Source organism: Charadrius vociferus, unplaced genomic scaffold (assembly GCF_000708025.1).
Source record: "Charadrius vociferus isolate BGI_N301 unplaced genomic scaffold, ASM70802v2 scaffold87, whole genome shotgun sequence".
NCBI lineage: Eukaryota > Metazoa > Chordata > Aves > Charadriiformes > Charadriidae > Charadrius > Charadrius vociferus.
The window spans coordinates 1,964,130-1,986,606 of NW_009649314.1; the positions used below are offsets into that span (position 1 = coordinate 1,964,130).

Below are 22,477 nucleotides of genomic sequence, written 5' to 3' on the forward strand. Positions count from 1 at the left end.
TATTCTCACAACTGTTAGATGTTTTAAAGGAAACCGTCTCCTCGAACACCTTTCCGTTGCTGATGGCTGCAGGAAATGCATGCATGTATAGAAAACCAATAAAATCATGGTTCTTAAATTAACTAAAGTATTTTTGGCTTAGCATTTTTGCCTCCATGTGGTACCCAGAAATAATGCCTTTCTTACCATCGTTTCTCAGTGTCAGAGGTGTAGGAGGACTCAAAACTCTGGCATTCGTCACTGTGTTTTTTACCAGACATATATAGCTGCCAACATCAGATGTTTGCACCTTGGAGATGTAGAGATTGCCTGTCTCCTGAGAGATGAAGCGCCTGCTGTCTTCTGCCACAAAAGATGGGAATTCATTAAATACCCAGCTATAGATGATCTCTAAAAGAACACAGAAAAAAATAAGAGAAAGTAATTATGGACACAATATTGTGTCATGTTAATGGATACACTCAATAAATGCTCATTAACTTTATTTAACTGATCTATAAAAAACAAAGGCTGAAGGCTTTTAAAACTTTTTATTTGTTTTAGAATTGAAGAGAAGACTTTTTTTTTCTCTACTTGGAATTTTGAAAATAGCATGAATGTTGAGTCCACAAGTTCCCTGGGACGAGAGATATATTTCAGGAAAAATAATTAAATTATTCAGCACACTCAGAAAATACCCATAAAATATTAGATAATTCCCCTTTCTAATCTTTCAGGTCAAGCAAAAGATAATATACAAAGCATTCTTTTCTCTGCTTGTTCAAATTTGCAGTGAAATATATCAAGATGCTTCCTATAGAGCTAGGGATGACTTTTGCAACGATATGTATAAACAGTTTTTATTCTGAACATCTGTTTTTAAAATCAGCAGATTCTAATAACTGTTCAACGTACCTTGCAGGCAGTATTACTGCACTACACTTCTATCTTCTTCTACATCTGCTTCACTGAAGAATCTCAGAACCCTTCCTATATGCAGCTTAAACCCCTATGATCAAGGAATGATTCCTTAAACCAAAGCTATCAACTGCTTTGCCTCATAATCTGACAAAGTCACTTTTAAAAATGGTAATTAAGGCCAGTACCTTGGTTCTTATTTTTATCCCACGAATAATACTGTTCACCTGAAAAGTATACACTTTTGCCTTTATAGTCATAATAATTGGTTGAGAACAAAGATTATTTCCTGTTATTCTGTATGAAATTATATCATGATTTATTAAATAATGTCTTGGCATTAGAAGTATCAGCAAAGTTAAAGAGATTCTGATTTAGCTGGGAATTCCTTGCAGGGAATTATTCATGTGGTATTCCACCAATTCAGACTTTAAAGCCTTAACCTTATATATAGCTTTTTACATGTTGTTCTCCTTTCAATCCTGTATTCCTCTGTTTCATTTTGTCTTCACTGCTTAAAAAAAAATAAATTCTTCACTTCTTAAACAGGCACATTAGCTGTAAGGCAATTTCTTCTGTAATCTCCCCCTGTGACAGCCTTAAAGAACTGACTCCAAAATCAGAACAGCCAAAGCAAGCTCAGGTATATGAAGTCCCTACTACTGCTCCAACATGCAAAGTGCTCCATTGGTGTAGCGAGTTCCAAGCTTTCAGATTCAAATTTCTTAGGTGACTACTCTCAGCTTCAGCAGCAGTATGAAGACAGTAATTGCACATATGTCACTCTGGTTCCCTCATTCTTTTGTCCCCACTGCATTCAAAATGTTTTCTTGATATAAAGTCAGTTGGAAAATGAAAGGGTCAAAGAGGTGAGAGGAAACGCCTCAAAATTTAAATTTTTCTGTCTACTTTTCTGCTAATGATAGGAGAGGGACTGGTATAGATGTTCATGGCACAAGAAGTGTGAAACGCATTAACGTTCTAGCTAAATATAAGCCATAGCCAGGGGTGTAGTTTGACGATAACAGTATAGAAAACATTAGAAATTCTAACTAATCAGTCTGTTCTATCCTTATGTTGTATTGTTTCCTGACACAGCGATCAGAAAGGAATAGAAAAGCACGATGCCCGTTTTTTCAACCAATATATGACAACAGTGCAAGCAGTGATGCAGAGACGCAGGATGTTCTAGATTAATTTTGAAGAAGTTCAGTCTAGCTTTGAAGTCAGATGAAAACTTTCTCATGAAAAACTGATGGTATTAGTACAAAAATATGTTAAAGGACTAAACATATTTACCTGACAGTAGGGGAAGAGGGAAGACTTCTCCAAAATAGGGAATTAAGCTGCACACATTGATTTTTTTGCTTAAAACCTTTTTCAGATCTCATTGTAATTCTGAGTGGTTACACAGGACCCTGAGGAATTCAGGGCTCATGGAGATCTCTCTGAGTGTTCAAAATTTCCTTCCACTTCTGTTATGTTTCAGGCAAAATACTAATTAGCCCAAAATATTTCTCTCTGAAAATTTCATTGCCACATTTTGCTATGATGTCTTATCTGGCAGAAATGATTCATGGCAGCATAAAATTCTACAAAGTGATGATGATGAACGTACAAGTTCAAGGAAAATGCATAGGCTTTAATTGAAGACACCTGTTACCAATTCAAATGGAAAGCAATCAGTCTCACTAATTGCTTTGGCTTAAAAGTAGTTCAAACCAAATGTAAAGTAGTCATCATTGTGGGTTCATTGGCAGTTCATGTAGAATAGAATTTTCTCTGTTTGTACCCTAAAAACACACGCAGTAATTATTCATTTATTAATTAGAATTACTCCTAAAGGACAGATTTCAGGCAATAAATTTTTGTGCCTTTGAGGAAACAGAATACTTAGTCTTTGCTGGTGCTGAATCCAGGGCCGGGGGCGGGGAGGTAGGGGGGACGATACTGTCATTGTGTCACTTTCTAAATGATTTTTGCTGTTAAAAATGGAGTGATGGATGAATGGGTATTGGGATAGGGTCCTGAGAAAAATGTGAAAAACCTGCCAAATCTGAAACTTAAATCATTTATGCTATTAAGCTGCAGTTAATGCTTTTATTTGTGCACACCCATAGCATCTGCATTCCAGTCAGGAACCCAAACTCCAAAGCACAGGCAAAAGTGCTAACAGTTTACTTCTTGATTGTTGAAGGAATTACTCCTATTTTTCATTTCTGAAAAGCCAAGCCCTGGGAATACATTTCAAATACCTGAAGACTTTGCATCTGAATCCTTAGATCTGGAATTGATCTGGAATTGATCTGGAATTCTTAACCTTCTTTGCAGCTGAAAAAACCCTTACACACTTTATGAAGTTATTCTCCTATTAAACCTGGTTAATGAGTTCAGTAGATTCTTAAATATAATTTTGAGGGCTAGATCCATACAGTATCCATAGGCTTCAGCAGAATATCTCAGGAAAACTGCAATTTCCAATGCATGCTAGGCAGAACAGTCAGAAACAACCGCAGCTGGCTTGGGATCTGGGGACCCAACAGTTTTTAGCTGACAAAAATAGATGGATGATCTTGCAGAAGTGATTTTACAAAAGGATGTTAAGAGAATGACCGCAATTAGGGGAAAATGGGTGCACCTTGATGTTGATCCATTGTACAAATGTCTCGTACTTCTAAATTTGCAGCCATGGTAGAGGATGAAACTTGCATTGGTGCTCAGTTTGTATGCCAGCAAAATTAAAATGTAGGGTTCTTAAATCACAGAATTGCTAATGACGGCTGTCCAAGTACAAAACATCACAGAATCACAGAATCACAGAATCACAGAATGGTTAGGGTTGGAAGGGACCTCTGGAGATCATCTAGTCCAACCCCCCTGCCAGAGCAGGGTCACCTACAACAGGTTGCACATGACGGCGTCCAGGCGGGTTTGGAATGTCTCCAGAGTGGGAGACTCCACAACCTCTCTGGGCAGCCTGTGCCAGTGCTCCACTACCCTCAGGGTAAAGAAGTTCCTCCACATGTTAAGATGGAACATCCTATGTTCAAGCTTGTGCCCATTACCCCAGTCCTATCACTGGGCACCACTGAAAAAAGACTGCTCCCATCCCCCTGGCACCCTCCCTTTAAGTATTTGTAAGTATTAATAAGATCCCCCCTCAATCTTCTTTTCTCTAGACTAAAGAGACCCAAGTCCTTCAGCCTTTCCTCATATGAGAGATGTTCCAATCCCCTAATCATCTTCGTTGCCCTTTGCTGGACCCTCTCCAGCAGTTCCCTGTCTTTCTTGAACTGGGGAGCCCAGAACTGGACACAGTACTCCAGATGCGGTCTCACCAGGGCAGAGTAGAGGGGGAGGATGACCTCCCTCGACCTGCTGGCCACACTCTTCTTGATGCACCCCAGGATGTCATTCGTCTTCTTGGCCGCCAGGGCACATTGCTGGCTCATGGTCATCCTGTTGTCCACCCGGACTCCCAGGTCCCTTTCCACAGAGCTTCTCTCCAGGAGGTCAGCCCCCAACCTGTACTGGTGCATGGCGTTATTCCTCCCCAGATGCAGCACCCTACACTTACCCTTGCTGAATTTCATCAGGTTTCTCTCTGCCCAGCTCTCCAGCCTGTCCAGGTCACGCTGTATGGCGGCACAGCCTTCTGTCAGCCTGTCGGAGGTCAGCCCCCCTCCCAGTTTTGTCTCATCAGCAAACTTGCTGATGGTACACTCTATCCCTTCATCCAGATCATCAATGAATATGTTGAACAGGACTGGGCCCAATACTGACCCCTGAGGGACACCACTCGTTACTGACCTCCAACTAGACTCTGCACCACTAACCACAACCCTCTGAGCTCTATCTGTAAGCCAGTTCTCAATCCACCTCACTGTCCATGCAGTTCAAAACATGTTTTGTTTTATTTTTTAATTATTTTATTTTGGCAGTATCATGTATAAAAGAATACCCAAATGATTGCAATGACATATAAAAATAACTGATAAAGACAGAAAGATGAAGAATCAACATTTAAAACGTTGCTGTCTTTCTATAGACAAGTCTTTCATCTATAGTACACACACAGTAAAATATTCTAAAACAACAGTTAACATAGTTACATGCCACAAGTCCCACAGCAGTTTAGCACAGGAGCACATGTAAACTACACGAGGGGCTTGCATTTAAATATTATCTGAAATCCCACTCTTACAAAATAGTAAACTGCTGAGGGAACTTTTTGAATTTCAGAACAAGAAGCCGAAGACCAAACAGATGAGACTAGTCCTGCTTGTACACAGCTCACTGCAGTTGTTAGTGAACTTCAAGCTGGTGTTTTCCTATAATGTTTTAGGTTAAAAGATTTTAGGACCAGCATCATTTGGCTAAGCACAAAGCACAATTGTCATTATATTAACTTTTTAGCAGGAGACTAAACTCTAGAGGTTGCATCTCAAGCCTGACAAGTAAATAACGATAAGCTTCAAGAGATTTTGAAGCTAAAAGTCAGTGCTATCAAAATCCAAATACAGCAAACTACAACTGTAAAATCAGGAAGTAATTGCTCTAGATACGAACCTTCTGAATTCATCTCCTTTTGAGAAAAGACTGAGTAAATGTTTTGTCCATGCTGTACTTATTTTGCTTTCAATGGGGAAAAAAGTTTAAATAGGAAACTCTGAATACTACAGTATACAGAATTTCAGAGTATTTTTACAGAATATATGCTAAGCTTATTTTCTATTTTTATGCCCACCTATTTTATTTTTAATGTAACACCTGTGCCAAAAACACAGAGATGATGCAGAGTCCTTCCTGGAAATTACAGTTGACTGTCAACACAAAATAAACTTTTATGTAAATACTAATCATCCACACAAACAGAAATGGAGAGTAATTCAGAGAAACTATGAATTATAGAGGCAGCTGTAAATTGTCACTCTCCTGTGGCTTGGGCAGGCGGACTGTCTGCTGTAAGTTCTGTTAGATGCAAAGCCTTCATGTGAAAATGATTTAAGTCATTTTGGTAACCGCAAAACCAGTATTTCCTTTTATGAATGACCAGCCTTGTTTACAGAAAAATATCTCTAAAGAGTTTTGTATCTGTTTTCTGAAGATAATTTGGAAAGCCTTCCAAATGTCCAATTTGTTTCTGTGTCTTATCAAGCACTTTTTAGTGGGTTATATAGGTGAAAATCTGGGTTACTTGGTGATAAAGTAGTGATAAGAGAGCATCTATCTCATGCCAAAAGGAATTTATGGTGTGAAATTTTGTTTACTATAATTTCTTACATTATTTTTGTAGATCTATTTTCTCCATTTCATAACACTAATTCCTAAACTGTCACAACGTGATGTACTTCCCATAATGGATGAAGCTGGAATACTGACATATCAGCATTTTTGTTAGTGCTGTATTGTGCTTTTGGAGGTATCGTTTTGATGCAGAAAATGTCAGTGCTATGGTAATACAGAAGTCTTTCTGTCATTGTGGGTTGGTAAGAAATAACTCCTTAAGTATTGTAATAAGAGCTATGCTGGAGGCATTCAGATAGCACCACATATTCACTCCCGGGTTTGTTAGTGCCCGAATGTTTCCCAGATTTGCTTCAAGGCTTTTCTCCTGAGAAATTGCTTGTTTCGTCCTTTTAACATGCAGATTCTGGACAGCCTTTTCATCAGTTCTGTCAGCTAAGTGGTATTTTGGGTGGCAAGTGAAGACGTAACAAGAAAGTCACCATACAAACTACTCCAAGGCCACCTAAAACCTAAATGTGTATGTATGTCTGTATGTATGTACAGTCCATACAATGACTAAATATCGCATCTTCAAGGGCAAAGCATGCAAATGCACATGCCGTAATTGCACTTCTGTGGAGTTATGGTGTTTGTACAAGAAATAAGTCTGTTTTGTGTCTTCTTTCTGTGATGCAGTGGGAGATATAGTACTCCATCTCCTCCAGCATCCTGTTGGGAAACTATATTTCTCTTCCTCTGTTTAGGATTTCATCTGACTACTCAAATTCCACAAGATGGCAGTACTTGATGAATAAATGGTACTGATGCCTGGTGACAGCCAAAATCTGAGATAATCTGGGAGTTTTAGTAACTCTGAAGAAGTTGCTTCTTTTCTTCTTTTTTTTTAATTGATAAAAAAAAGCAGCAAAAAGTGCACTCAAGATTACAGGCTGAATCTACTATTCATAGCTATAAACCATGAAATTTGCATGATGGCTTTGCTTTACCATTCAGAAATATTTTGTTTAAACAAAATAAAATATCAAGAAAAACATATGCCTAAATCTCACCTACTGAAAACAAGATACCTTATTTTATCTCAAGTGCCCAGTTTTAACCTTTGTCATCACACTTGAGGTTTGGATATTCTCTGTGCCAACTACAGAATAAGGGGGCAGTATGCAGCACTCTCTAATGATGGAGAATACCGCACATTCAGAAGGGGGAAGGCTTCTTTTTAGCTAAGATGGATGATAACAATGGGTTGTTCCTCCAGCCTCCCACCACAACCAGATAAATAATTTTGGTACATTTCTTTGTGCTTCTGTGGCTTATTATCACTGCTCATTAATCCTCCAAGAAAATATTTAATTAAGGTAATTTATTTGTTGCATTGTAATGCACCCACATAGAGCAAACAGATATTGTCGATTTATCAGCTAGCAATGAAATTGCTTCTTTTCTGCTCTGGGGGCTCTGTATCTACTGCTCACTTACCTGAAACACAATTCTACCAATCACATATTTGTCTTTGTTCAGATTTCATATTTGTCTTTGTTCAGATTTAATTACAGTGATAAATCTTCAAATATCGTCTTTCTTATAACCATTCACACAGCTAATAACTAAAAATATGGTAGAAAAGGTAAGTGTACTGTCAGGACTGATTTTGTACTGGAGGATACAAATATTATATTGTCATTACCAGTGTACACAGCCAATATAGTCTCATTTGTATATCTGACATGTATGAAATGTAGCCAGGCATCGAAATGTGTAAAGACTGATGAAATCTCTTTCTCATACACAGGCTCTTTAAAGAGACCAAATAGCATACAACAAAAATATGGCTTCTGGGAAAGGACACCAGATTATTATGTGTATTTGATTGTCATTGGCATGATTTATATATATATATATAAAAAAAGTCTATTCCAGAAAGAATCAAAATATTATGACCAAAATGAACTCAAGAACAAATGTCCTTCAGGCTCTTCTTTTGCCCTCAGGCAAAGATCAGATATTATCAGCCTAGTCTCTAAAAATGTCCAGTGGGTTAAGTTACTAAATTTAGATCTTCAGAATAACTTATTTCATTGCTTAGTTAATAATGAGACAGTTTTCCTTAATATTTGTCTATATATTCTTTTTTTTTCTATACTTTTTATTACTTATTTAACTTACCAGATTGAAAGCATTGAAAACACTTTATTGATGACCAATATAAAACTTTTACAGTTACAATGGAAGACTATTACCCTGGTCTGTATCAACCTTCTTCTCTTGAGACTAGATCAACCAAATCTTTTAAAAGTCATGGTTTTGAATCCTCCTCTTAGTTTTATTGTTGTCACCTCTATTGCTTTTCTACATTTTATAATACAGGACCCAAAACTGGACATAGTATGCTGAGTCGTTAACACTATTGATAATTGCAATAATAGTCTCACGTACTCTATAGGTAGAAGTCTTCTTAGTATGTCCTAGAACTGAAGTACGCAATTTTCCATTCTACTAAGTATTCACTTTTTGGTAATAGCAGTATTTTTCTAAGGAAGAATGCTGTTTAATCACTTATCACCCTTTATTCTACGCGATGTTTTGGTAAGTATAGTAATCTGCATTTTGCTGAATTTTTTTAATTATTGCAAGCTGTTTCTCCAATTACTTTATCCTTTTGGATTCTCATTCTGTGCTCTGCAGTGATTGTAATCTCTTGCAGCTTGGATTCATTCAGAAATGCTCCATATAAACAGACGCTCTATGTTTTATACCATACCAGGTAACGCAGATGTCACTGTATAATGATACTTTCTACGAAAAGAAGAAAAGTGGATGGTAGAAAGCAATAAACAGCCTAAATAAGTAATACCAGAGAACTTAATTGAGAATTTAAGCACTAGCATTGCAGCTCTTTTAATCAACAATACTGATTTTATAGAACTATTGAAACATCTATGGCCAGCAGGACTAGGGAAGTGATCATATCCCTATACTCAGCATTGGTGAGGCTGCACCTCAAATACTGTGTTCAGTTTTGGGCCCCTCACTACAAGAAAGACATAGAGGTGCTGGAGTGTGTCCAGAGAAGGGCAATGAAGTTGGTGAGGGGTCTGGAGAGCAAGTCTTATGAGGAGCGGCTGAGGGAACTGGGGTTGTTCAGCCTGGAGGAAAGGAGGCTGAGGGGAGACCTTTTCACTCTCTGCAACTACTTGAAGGGAGGTTTTAGTGAGGTGGGGTTCAGTCTCTTCTTGCTAGTAACAAGCGGATAGATAGAACAAGAGGAAATGGCCTCAAGTTGTGCCAGGGGAGGTTTAGACTGGATATTAGGAAAAAATTCTTCACTGAAGGGGTTGTCAGGCATTGGAAGAGGCTGCCCGGGGACGTGGTTGAGTCACCATCCCTGGAGGTATTTAAAAGACGGGTAGATGTGGTGCTGAGGGACATTGTTTAGTAGTGGATTTGGCAGTGTTAGGTTAACAGTTGGACTTGATGATCTTAAAGGTCTTATTTCCAAAGACAAGAATTAGGCATTATTTTGTTCCAGCATTAGAAAGGGTAATGAGGAAGACTCACAGCATTATAAGTTTGTCAGCTTCAAACTTTGATGAAATAATTCAATGATTAAAATGAGACTTGATTAATATTCAGTGTAAAAAATGAGATATAATTAAAAATATTGGTAGAAAATAAATCTAGTCAAACCAACTCAGTATTTTTTTATTGTTCTTTTTATCAACAAAGACAGCATAGTTTCTGAAATGTACCTGGAATTCATGTTTTATATATTAATTAAAAAGAATTTGAATAACCACAAAATTAACTTATTGTGCATTGAAAGGATTAAAAATTGACTGCAAAGCATGATCAAAAGGATCAGTTCTGGAATTCTTTGTCCTCTAATGCTGAACACTTCTACAGTGAAAAACAAACCTATGCAGTTGTAATCATTGATCTACAGGAGATATAAAACTTGACAGTGACAAATGTGCAGGACAAGTCACTGGTGACTGATTTGGATAGCTTATTATTAATATTACTGGAACTTTTTTATGATAGAAATGTGTTGAATATATGGTAACACAAGTTGATTATTTCTTAATAGTTTGAATTATTTCTAATTTGAAGTGATCTTCAAGGTCCTTTCCAACCTAAACCCTTCTATGATTCTATGAATGAACAACAATTCTGTGGTAATGACTAAATAACAATTGTACTCATATGAAAATTGTGGCATTAGAAAATAATGAGTATATTGTTTAATGCTCAGGAAAACACACCACTATAGAATATTTATATGCAAAAATTGTTTTCTCTGGAAAAATGTTAAACAGAATTTAAAGTAATTTTTTTTCTCCTTTATTCTCTTTCACACTCTCTTGTTTTCTCTGATCATGCTATGATATTTGAGTTTCTCTACATTTTAATGGCACCAGTGTGATAGTTACTCCAGCATGGTCTGATTCTTCTTACTTATGTCTGCTGCATGGGTGAACACAATGAAAAGTCACACTCCAGAGCAGTGTTACCTGCAGTGAACCCCAGAATCCTGCGCCCAAGTGGGCTTCTGCATTACAAGGAAGTTTAATTTTATGACCACTGCAACGATACCAATGGATTAATGCATTTTGAAGGCATAACAAGGACACCCATCAACACAAAAAAATAACCCCTTAGTAATGATAGGATGATGATTATCCAAATTTGTGGAATATCAACCTGTCAAGTGCAAGAGTGACATTATTATCTATTTTTCAGTGGAGATATGCAAAATCTCTGCATCCCTAGCTTTCCTTTACTCATCATTTAACAACACAACCTCTGTTAAGCAAATTCTGTAATTTTGCGGAGAATACTAGTATTCCTGTTACAAGTATCAGTCTCTCAAGGAGTTTATATACATGTTTCAATTTAGCTTTTTGTACTTCCGATAAAGCAACTTAAATTTGTTGCTTTATCCCTCATTCACCTTGATTCCTGATGCCAGGAAGGATTAATAGTAGCAGAAAGATTTATTTAACAAGGTTCAGTTTCAGACTTCTTGGTATAGAAATGAAAATAAAAGGCTACTGCAGTTCTAGTTTATACTTCAGAACACAATCTTTTCTAACAGCCTTCACCACTCTACATGCAGTTATTGTCATAGGAATTGTATTGGCAAAAGCTGAGTACTCGGAGTCTGTTGAGTCACCTTTGTATAGCTGCACATATTGAACTTAAGATACACCCCACTGCCTCTCTGTTTTATATTCTCTTGGTGCTAGGTGTTTTAATATATATTTAAAGGCTTTTGCTCAGTCTATCTGCAGGTCAGTGTTTGGTGAATCCCACCATGGCCGTGGCACAATATGATTGATGGATCTTCCCTGGGCCTGCTCCTTTGCTCCTATGTATTTATTATCCTGAGATCTCAAATCAAAGGCAGTACCATTACCATCACTTTTATATAGGAAAACTGAAGAAGATGAAAGGAAGTGACTTCCCAGCAGTCACGAATCAGGCCATAGTAAAAGAGAAATCTCCACTAATACATAATTCTTCTAATTTCTAGTATTCTTACCTCTCCTCACCAGCTCTTTGTACATCTACAAGAAACATCAAAACACACACAAAATATGGTCAAAATTATGGTCAAGGAATCCTTAGGAGCTGTGTAGATGAACATCAGAGATGGGTAGCTAGTCCCTCATCCTCCCTCTGAACTTGATTTTCAAATGTTAAAAAAAAAAAATATCAGCAATATAAATCACATATTCCCCCAGATGCTCAAGGTCTAGTGCTCAGCTCCTTCTTGGTGTATTTTGTAGGCTTAAATGTATCAAGGAATGGATCCTCCATTACATCTTCCTGAACACAGTGGAACATGTGAACATATGTTTCAGAGAATAACATAAAACCAAATTTATAGTCCCCAAAAGACAATTTTTAAGTATTAAGAATGACAGAGACAGATGATTTTTTTTTCACCTTAATTAAAAAATAACTCGAAGTGCAGATGAAGAGGAAGATACATGTCACATTAGCAAACCGCCCTAGAATGCTGATAATGCTGTTCAACCATGTTGTACAAATAAATCACTACAAATAACCTCAGTAACAATCAATCATTTAAAATTTAACAGTGTAGAGACCGTAATTCTTACCTGTTTCTACATACAGACAATACACTATTGAGTCCCTGTGCACATTGTTCTGCACTACTGGAAAGCCAGTGAACTGCATCCATCCATCTTCTGCTTGTCACACAATTGTTATTTAGAGATAATACATAGCCTTTTGTTGCCTTACTTTCAGCCTAGGGCAGTGTCCCATGATTATAATCTCTTCTCCTCAAACATGTAGCAATAGCAGTCAAAGTGACACCTGATGTGTCACATTATATATACACATACCACATAGAAAAAGAAGATATTTGTTCAACTCCCTGATTTTTTTTTTCTGTAAAAGAAATATCATTATTTAAGTAATGCAAACAACAGGAAATTCTGCTCCCTCCTGCGCTATGTGTATAGTTTTCAGAAGACTACTTATGTTTTTCAAAGCCCTTTTCAAGTATTAAGCATGATGTTGTAAAGTCATATGATCTGGACTGTAAATCAGTGCAATCAGTCTTTTCTTTCTAGATCATCTTCTGTTGTCTTCTGCAAAATGGTTAGTGCTTCTTCCTTCCATCTTGCATTTGACAGAGCTGAAGCTAGACTCTTCAGGATTGAAACTACATGGTAGTTTGCTAAACTCCACTCTTGTGGTTCTGCAGAAAAAGTCAAACTGAGACAAACCCTTCACCAGTATTCTCTATATCTTTCTTTCCATTCTCCCTTCTCCTTCCTGAATTTTTATCCCTGCAGTCTCCAGTGGAAGAATTTCTTAATTACTGAAAGAGGAAAATACCATGAAAATTAACGCTTCAATAAGTCAATAAATGAAGTGAAATTTTCCAGTTAAAGATTCTCTGCTCTAGGGTAACAGCATCAACGCAACAGGAATTGTATTAGCTGGCTAACGAAGTCATCAGCAATGATTTTAACAATATTGGAACATAGCATGAGAACACAGGAGATAGAAGTGGGCAATCAAATTATCAGAATTAAGTATGGTATTAATTATCACATTGTTAAAAAGATGGCATTGTGATCAAAAAGAAGTCACTTCTCCACTGTTATTGCTCTGGAAAACATCTTTTGCTGTCAGAAGATAAAGGATTCGCATGTGCTCCTGCACAGGGGTTTGGATTTGGCTGTAATCACTCCAATTTCTATCTGAACTCTATCATATTATACTTACATATATTCAGTCCTTTTCTCCTTGAAAAATACAAGCAATTGTCTTTAGCATATTTACTGTTAGGTTACCAGTTACATACCAGTTACAATTGTATTGGGTAGGAAAAAAAAACATAAATAAACCCAAATATACATTTCTAAACAATTTCTAACTTCCCCTTTGAAAAAAGAAAAATGAAAACTAGATATCCCAACTAGAATTGTTTTCATAATGCTTCATTTATTTGGAACAATCTCCCTGAACTTATTAAATAAGGCTATATGAAAATCTATGTCTCATTAAGCACTGTATCACCTCAAATGGTTATAAGTTCACTTACATGTGGTATTTACAAAATAAGGAATAACTGAATTGATTATATAGGGAAACTTGTTAATGGTATCTTATAGAAGTCAGATCAGTTCAGTCCAAAGCTTTCTCCTTCTGAATCAAGACTGACCTTTTTAGTAGTCCTCTCTGCTAGAATCATCGCTGAATTCAGTTAATCATGCCTAATCTGGGAAGAGTTGCATTTTCTGCAAACTCCACTGTTTTCATCATTTTTCAAATCCTTTAAGATTTCCCCACAATGGTAATGGAGAGAAAAAGCTGGACTCCAGACCCTTAGAAATTAATCATTTCTCATCTCTTCCTCCTTCTTGTTTCCTCTTGTTTCAGCTGTCTGATCAGCATTGTATTTCTGGCTTCTTCTCCTTAGTTACATTGATTAACGTGTGCATTCTCACTCTATTCTTTTCCGTGGTATGAAGTGGAGAGGTAATTGGTATTAATTAGGAATTTTCTGTCTTAAACAAAATGGGTTTTCTGAACTACCTGACATGTTTGTAAAATGGTATTGTTTCAGCCATCAGTGTGGTAAAACATCTGAACTAAACAGCAAATGGATTCTAAAGGGAGGGTTACTACGAGAGGGTGAATTTTGCTGCATGTTATTCCAATCTTAAATCTATTAATGTTGGTCTCCTGCTATTTTAGAAGTTATATAGCCTGTGCCACAGAAAAAGTTTTTGCAACACCATTTCCTAACTTAATTGGTACTTTTACAATACCAGTTGCAGAAATGTGGTTGTGATACCATGAACAGACGTTTCTGTTAAACCTGGCAGGACAAAGCTGTCTTGGTTAATCACTAGACTGAAGGGTTCCTGATAGTTACGTCTAATTTGTTGGGTCATCTCAGTAACAGGCTAGTAACTTATCTCTAGGGAAGAGGAGCTTGCCCACTATAGAAACTTTTCATCATTATTGTCCCATTTGTCAAGCTGTAGACAAATAGCCCCATATGTCTGTCGCCTGAAAGGCAGTGGAGCACGAGCCTGAGGGACAGCATACTCAATACATTTTTAAATTAATTAATCTCCCTTGCTTCCTGCCTCTTCCCTTGGTATATTCTTGCACTTTGATTCCCTAGAACTGGCAGCTGGGGTAATATTTGTTGACAATAGTGTGGCTGTGAAACTACAGCACACGTCCCTTAAGCAGAGACCTGTCAGGGCTGCCCCTTCATCCGACGTTGTGCGCTGGCTTAATTGGCCAAGGTCAACCAGCTTTCTCTCACTACTTTTTCATAGTCCCTGAGGGGAAGACCAGATCCAGTGGGTCTAAGGACATTAACTTTCCATTTCTAGTGTAGCTCAGTGCATATTTTGAAATAATTATTAGTGATTTTAAGGGGGTGGGGGTGATTTATCAACAGTGATAACATTTGGAAAAGGTTTTTTAAAAAAATACCAAATTACAAGATCCTTGGGAAAATTTAATACAGTTGGACCAGTAATGCACTTCTGTTCATTTATTATTTTTCAATCTATTAAAAAAAATAAAAATAAGAGAAAATGTAGACTTCTATGTCAAGAAAATTTAAATCGATAATTATTTATCCATATGCCTACTGTACAGACATTGCCTAGAATTTGGGGCACATGCAGATCATTAAAATGTAATTAAAATCTAATAACAACACATTGCCAACAGACTGGGACTAGCTCCTTATTGGCAAACATAGCTTGTTACAGTGCTACCCTACAGAAAATTCTATCATTCCCAAACTCTTAAATTTCATATTCTCAGATGCATGCCTTCAACAAGATTGAGGAAGGAAACCCTATAAAGTGCTCCAGGGAAGTCAGCAGCAAAATTACGGGTCGTGTATTGAGTAACGAAAAGACCATAGAAGAAAAAAAAAAAAAGAAGTTAATTGTGTTTGTTCATTCCATAATGAAAACTACAGGCAGAGTCATCAATCAGTTGCACAGATAAGGAATACAGATTCCTATATTGAGCCATGTCAGGGGGCATGGACATTTACTTTAATGATAACACACATGGGAATTAGCATTACTAGACAAGAAAGTTTCGAAAGCAGTCTAGTAAAAGTGATAAAGTAGCAGATGCAAGATGGAAACATCTACTATATGATCCTTCAAAGGAAAAATGTGGGTGAAGAGGTAAAATGACACTATGGAATTAACCCAGAATTAGGACAGGTATATATAGCTTAAAGGACTGTGAACCTGTCTTCTAACACTTTTCTTTTCCCCTCCCATTATTGAAAAGCAAAGTTCAAGCTTCGTTAGCATTCAAAGTCAAATAAATGCAAAAATATAACAAAGCCTACAAGGGAAGTGCAGGAATCCTTCCATATCAATCCATGATAGCTAACTCATTCAGTTGATACATGTGGCTCTCAAAACAGTGTTTTTGAAACATTTTAGATATATATTATGGTCATTTATATGTTATGGGCATGTAAATAAGTGATAGAGAAGTTGTGCCATCTTGTCTTCTATATATGACGTATTAAGGGTTTATTAAAGAAACTTTTCTGCCCTGTACAGTTAACAATAATTTTCTAATGCCTTTACTTAAGTGGCATGCTTCATGCTCCCACAATGAATTAAAATGGGTAAAGAACAAACTATTGCATGCATTTACAAGACAAACAAAACAGAGTTAAGATAGCTGTCCTGCATGTCTTCATATAGAACCCCTTACTACAGGTCAACTGTTCGTTAAGTCTAGTACACATATTTGGCTTCCATTAAAACATTAATAAGACTTAAGGAAAAACAAAACAAAACAAAGCAGAAAACCAACACCAAACTTCAGTGTTCCTCTAGATCTCACTTTTGCTAGTAGAAGGAGAAGCATCAGGGTGTTAAACACTCCTGCCTTCTCAGCAAGTCTAGCAGTTAGGAGGAGATGATAGTTATGTCTCGTGAATGTGAAATGTTCTATTTGCCATCACCAGTTTCATACATATTCCCCTCTATACGTACTAATAGAGGGTGCTGACCGATGAATAAGTTCTGTTTAACTTAAGGGAGAGTCATGTTTGGAGGCATGATGTGTCCAGCTGTTGTTTTGGGAATACTGTGAGTGGCCAGTGCTTTGATAAGAACCAGCAAAACTGTCCTCCTTGTTCTCAAGGTGGGAGGAGAAATGTGACTTTCATCTACACATTGGTCTCTGCTGGAAGCAAATTATACAGATTTTTATGCTAAAGTTGATTTGGAAAGTCAGGGTTGAAAAAATGTATAGTAGACAAAAACTGGATGTTACTTTACTGTTTACTACATAGACAACTATATTAATATCACAAATTGTGGTCAGTAAGAAACCTCACCTGTAGTGACAGGTTAGCATGATGAAATAGCATCCAGTCTTGTCTAGAGAGAGATGGAGATTCAGGGATCTAAGTTCATGCAGTCTTCCTATGATTTTGAAGAAACTGGTAATGGGTAGATCCACATAAATACAGAAGTTCTCTGATGCTGTGCACTGAAATGCCACTGCTGGGTGCCTGGAACCTGGGACTGAATCCACAGCCTTAAGAGGACCTTGTGACCTTCATATATATAAAACTAGATATCTGTGGATTGCATTCACAGAAGCCAGCTTAGTAAACGGAGAGCCAGAGGGTGCATGGATGCCTTCAAAACAGAATTTGCCATGTCCTGCATGTAGATACCAGAGCCAATTGCCTGTAAACAAGCTAATGAGCACACTGAGGGCAGTCCAGCCCAAATATAACAACCTTGTTATCATAACTAATTTGCCTGGAGAAGTCTACTCCTAACAGTTCTGTACCTGAATGAGGTCATTTAGAGCCTGCCTCATTATTTCTATGTATAACTTGTGCAGTATGGGCCTAACCGGGGAAGTTCTGACTAGAGAGCTACTGCACTTCAGTCGGACTTTGTCTCCTACTTGTAATGGAGCTGCAGCCTAAAGCTGCAGTTTTAATGCAAACAGAGCTTTCAGATTCCTTTTGCAGACCCTGAGCACTGAGAAGTGATTGGTTTGTGTTTACTTCCAAAGTAGTTTTCTGTGTATGTCCAAAGTACACACAAACAGGATCCCAGAACGATTTAAAAAAAACATTATTTGATGTGACTTTCTCCAGTTAATATGAGAACTAGGACAGCTGTGTAGGAAATAGAAGAACAGGACAAAACCTCCTGGACCTTGGGAGAAAGAGTTTTGTTTTAGCAGCTTGCCGGTTTAGTGACACACTATCCAGGCATCCAGAAGATGCATGGGAAGGACTGTGATCCCCATAGCGCTGACATTAATCATCTTTGGTGAAGCATTTCTCATGAAAACTACAGTTTTGTAATACTAAATGGGAGGCACAAAAGATGAAACCTATAACACAGTTTCCAAACTGTGTAAGATCAGCTTTGTCCTTTAGAAAGAGATAAAAAAAAAAGTTATAGATTAACATCTGTACAGATGTCACATGCTGTGGAAAGGTTATGTAGCAGTGTTTCTTCCAGACGGCAGCCTCTGCTTGAGGCGGGAGGGAGCACGCATCTGCCTTCCCCTGCGTGCATCAGCGCTGTTCTCATTCCAACAATGGGAATCGTCGTTCTCTATTAAGCTCATACTGAAAGCTTTGCATAAAAGCCTTAAAAAGCTCAGCTGAAAGTATTAATTCTGAGTGAAACATGTAAATCTGGATGAAATCTTCCATTCATTTTTAATCTCTCTATGGTAAAGCTTGTAATTAAGATGATTAAATGACTGAATAAAACCCTATATTTACATCCTGTGGAATACCACAATGAAAAGCCTGTTTACAGAAAAAAAGCAGTAGAGGCCTTTAAAAATGGAGATATCAAACAAAGCTTGTTATTTAAGCATTTGGTAATTAATGAACCTCTTGCTTAGTAAGGGTACCTAAGAGTTAAATATCCAGGAAATATTTCTTTGGAGGAAAAACGAATGGGGGGTAAGGAAGAATCAAATGTTATGTTTATGGAAGGAAAAAAAAAAAAAAAGGATAAAATGTTATGTTCATGGATGATCAAGTTATCCAAGATTAATATATTTCACAAGGGACAACTTAAGGATTCGCAAGAAAAAAAGTATTAGTGGAAAAGCTTCTGTAGTAGACGCATTAAAATCGAAGGGTCCTTGAAGGGTCCTAACACAGGACTCCCAATGAAGTCAGATGCAGCATTCTTTTGGACTGATGGTCCAGGAAAAGCAGGAGGTAATAATCTGCTAGCGGCTGTTGTTCATAAGGAATTTGCACATAATCCTTTTTGTTAAATGTATTTTCCATCACCATTTTAAAAGAGGGAATAGTTTCTCTCCCAAAAAAACTCCCTCATTTTTCTGCTCACCTATTTCTCAGCAAAGATGAAAATAACTTAACAAACTCATTTATTAAAACCAAGAATTAATTTTCTCATCTGAATCTGCACTGCAAATATTCTGAATATATTTCATGTGCGCTTTTTTTTTTTTGGGGTGTGTGTGTGTCTTATTTCCTCTGTAAAATATTTGGACAATAATCTAATGAAAACCCACATGAATAATCTCCATATATGACAAGTTTCTGTTTGTTTGTTTGTTTATTGCATTACCTCTTGATAATATATCACAGCATTAATAAACAGAAATCAAGCCTGTATACATATGAAACTTGTTTTTTGATTAAATTCTTGCCAAAAGAAATTAGTGTAGTATTTTTTCAGTCAGTGGTGCTTTGTAAAGACTTTCAGATTTTTCTAGAATTGTGGTCTGTAAGAACGGAATGTGGGTAATATTCCATGAAAAGTATTTACTTTATCTTCTATTTGAAAACATGCTAATAAACCTATATCTCTTTTAATATAGTGTTCTTTCACTAAGTCATCTTTCTTTTCCCACAATGATATTGTCGTTTTCTAAAAAGGCTCAATCCTGAAATTCGTAGGCTAGTTTGTAAGTAGTTATTGACTTTAGAGATTGAGGAATGGGATTCTGTTGAAGGACGAATTGCTTATGAGGTTATGGAGAATGATTAGGTTTGATATTGTATCATGGATTTATCTTCTGAGATAAGTAAGTGAAAATTATTTCTAAAGGTGCTGATCAATGTAAATAAATCAATATAGGGGAGCTTGCAGTGTTCATCCACAAAAAATCCTCTGTCATCAAAAACACTCCCATAACTCATGGTCTTGTTAATGTTAGATGTTCACAGATTTCAAACATGCTTTAAATAGTCTTTAGTGTAGCTATATCCACTACAATGGCTTAGTACTCACTTGAAATTTTATCTCCCAGGTGATTCTAAGGGTCAAAATTTCCTAGGCCTATTTAAAAGACAATACCATCTGCGCAAATCAGACACCGAAACTAAAATGGAATATCCAGAAACTAAATGCTTTATAAAAAAAATTAAAAAAAGTATTTTACATGTTCCTGCACACAAATCCTTGAAGTTTCTCTGCTCTGCAAACCAGTTTTGTGACTGGAAGAGAAGTTTTGTATTCACTGATTAATTTCATAATTGAATTCATACACTTCCCTCTTAAAGTTCTGCTTCTGTACGAAATAATTTGTCACAAACAGACTCTGATCTAGTAGTCATCTATCATTAATGTCTTGTACCTTATTGCCAGAGCTTTGTGGGATGATTTATTGTTGAAACATCACCAGGTGTGGAAGGCCTGGAAGTAGCTCTCCCCTCTCCCAGGAGACTCCAACCACTGTACTACCACTTGCAGTCCCACTGCGGTACCACAAGGACTCACAACCCCTCAGTATTTTGCAAGTAGTGAGCTGGAGGGAAATTGCATGTGATTCTGCATTACATGACAAACAAAAGGAAGGCCAAATTTCACATGAGGTTGTGTTTACATTTGCGTATCAGTGCGATTTTTCAGGTTTCAGTGATTGCTCCTCTATACTGCAGAACCTTTCTTGGCATAGCTATGGTGAAAAAGTTATGCCAACAGGGGCTCAAAATATTTTTCTAGAAGTAATTTTCCTGCTGGCATAGCATGCCAGTGCTCAAACAATATAAACTTAACCAACCGAACGCTGCCTGTGAGCACAGTGGTTTCCACAGCAGGGGGTTTGCTGGACCACTGATGAAAATGAAAGATACCAGTTTTTCACCATCAAAGGCAATGTGTGTGTTATAGTAGAAAATTGCATTGGAATCTGTCTAAATATAAGTTTAAAAGCATAATTTTAGGGAAACATTTATAAACAGCCTGATGACATATAAGGTGCATTTTGTGGTATGACAGCTTTTACAAGGCTTATGACTACTTCACTACTGATGCCCATCTATCCTTACACTCTCAGTTTGTTTGGGGAAATCAAATTGAGCTGTGGTGTTGAAGCCGTCTCTCACTTTTTCTGCCTACATCCTTTCCCTCTCAGTTTACTTATCATAATCAAGCCTTAACATCATGTACTCAATTCTATCACATAGACTGTAGTGTCAAACTCAGAAATAAAGGCATCCAGAACAAGAGAATGTACTCAGAAGAGAGAAAAGCAGAGAGATAGCCAGAAGATAACAAGTGTTAATTACATTGATAATTGCAATATAGTAATAACAATCATTCCAGTATAAATAGAAACTGAATATGTTTCTCTAACAGAAACTCAGAGATTTTCTTTTCTGCAGCTCTTCCATCTGCAATGTGACTTTTTTACAGGGCTCAAATTTGGAGGAAGAAAAAATCCCCTCAGTACAGACCTCATTTCCCAAAGAGGAAAAGGATAGGCTATACAGCATCTATTTAAAAACAAGATATTCTGTCTAGCATCGTAGCATCGTGTCTCCAGGTGTTATATGATATGCAAATGTAAAAACGTGCATAGTTATCTGCAGACATTGCAGGAGTGCCAATTTGAAAAGCAAAAATGTAACCTCTCTGGAATATCTACACTTTCATTTGGGATTCCACAGGCATTTCATGGGATTTATGATGTTTCTGACTTCTAGCAATGATACACTTTTACTGTAAACTAACCAATACAGCGAGAGGAAGCAACCAAAATCATGGCTGTAGTACTGAACACAAAGGAAAATTTGTATTCAACAACAATGTATTGACACTGACATTTGGAACAATTTCTGAAGGCTTCTAAACTCTGAAAGAAATATTCTGTGACCTCAAGGCAGGATATTCACCACTGGTGGCACAGAGACTATTGTTGTTACATTCAAGTTTTATACTGGGAATAAGATAATCTTGTAACAGAAATTCTGCTGCTATTCAGTGGCATTTGCAGTACATGAGGTTTAATTACTCCTTTGCTACTCCCCAAACTGTTAGCAGAATGGTGGATATTTCATTTTTGAAGTTCTACAACCAACTACATTTTATATCTAAAATACTGAACACCCAATAATGAGCAAACTTTAAAGGACCAGCATGCATACACGCTGCAGCCTACTGTACCTGGTGAATGAAGTGGAGGGGAACACATCAGAACAACTCCTTGACCTTCACGTACAGAGACAGCACTTCTTGTCCGACCACTAAAATTCCCCAGATCTATCAAAAAAGCAGAGCATTTTAGTTACATACCAAAGATTTTAAATTTTGTGGCTACTGTGACTTACATTTTATTTCCTCTTGTAAAGCTGACAGTTCATGTTTTCATACCTTAATCTATAATAGGAGGGCCTTTAAAAATAAATCTATTTCCATTACAAAAAATTCCATGTTGCTTCAGCACTTTATTACTCTTTTTAGTGCACTTGGATACAGTATCAAAGAAAAAGCAGCAGACAACATATATACCATTTACAGAAACATTTAAAAGTGCT

The 22,477-nt window shown here is 37.0% G+C and overlaps 1 protein-coding gene across 1 annotated transcript in view; it reads right to left on the minus strand.

Annotated features, from left to right (window-relative positions):
- The window catches only part of CNTN5 (contactin 5), a 251,808-nt gene that overhangs the window by 178,558 nt on the left and 50,773 nt on the right, over positions 1 to 22,477 (minus strand). The window contains exons 4-5 of the mRNA XM_009889417.1: positions 22,107 to 22,202; positions 187 to 390 (exon numbers count right to left, since the gene is read on the minus strand). Coding sequence (XP_009887719.1) covers positions 187 to 390; positions 22,107 to 22,202 — 300 coding nt within the window. The remainder of the gene's footprint in view (positions 1 to 186; positions 391 to 22,106; positions 22,203 to 22,477) is intronic.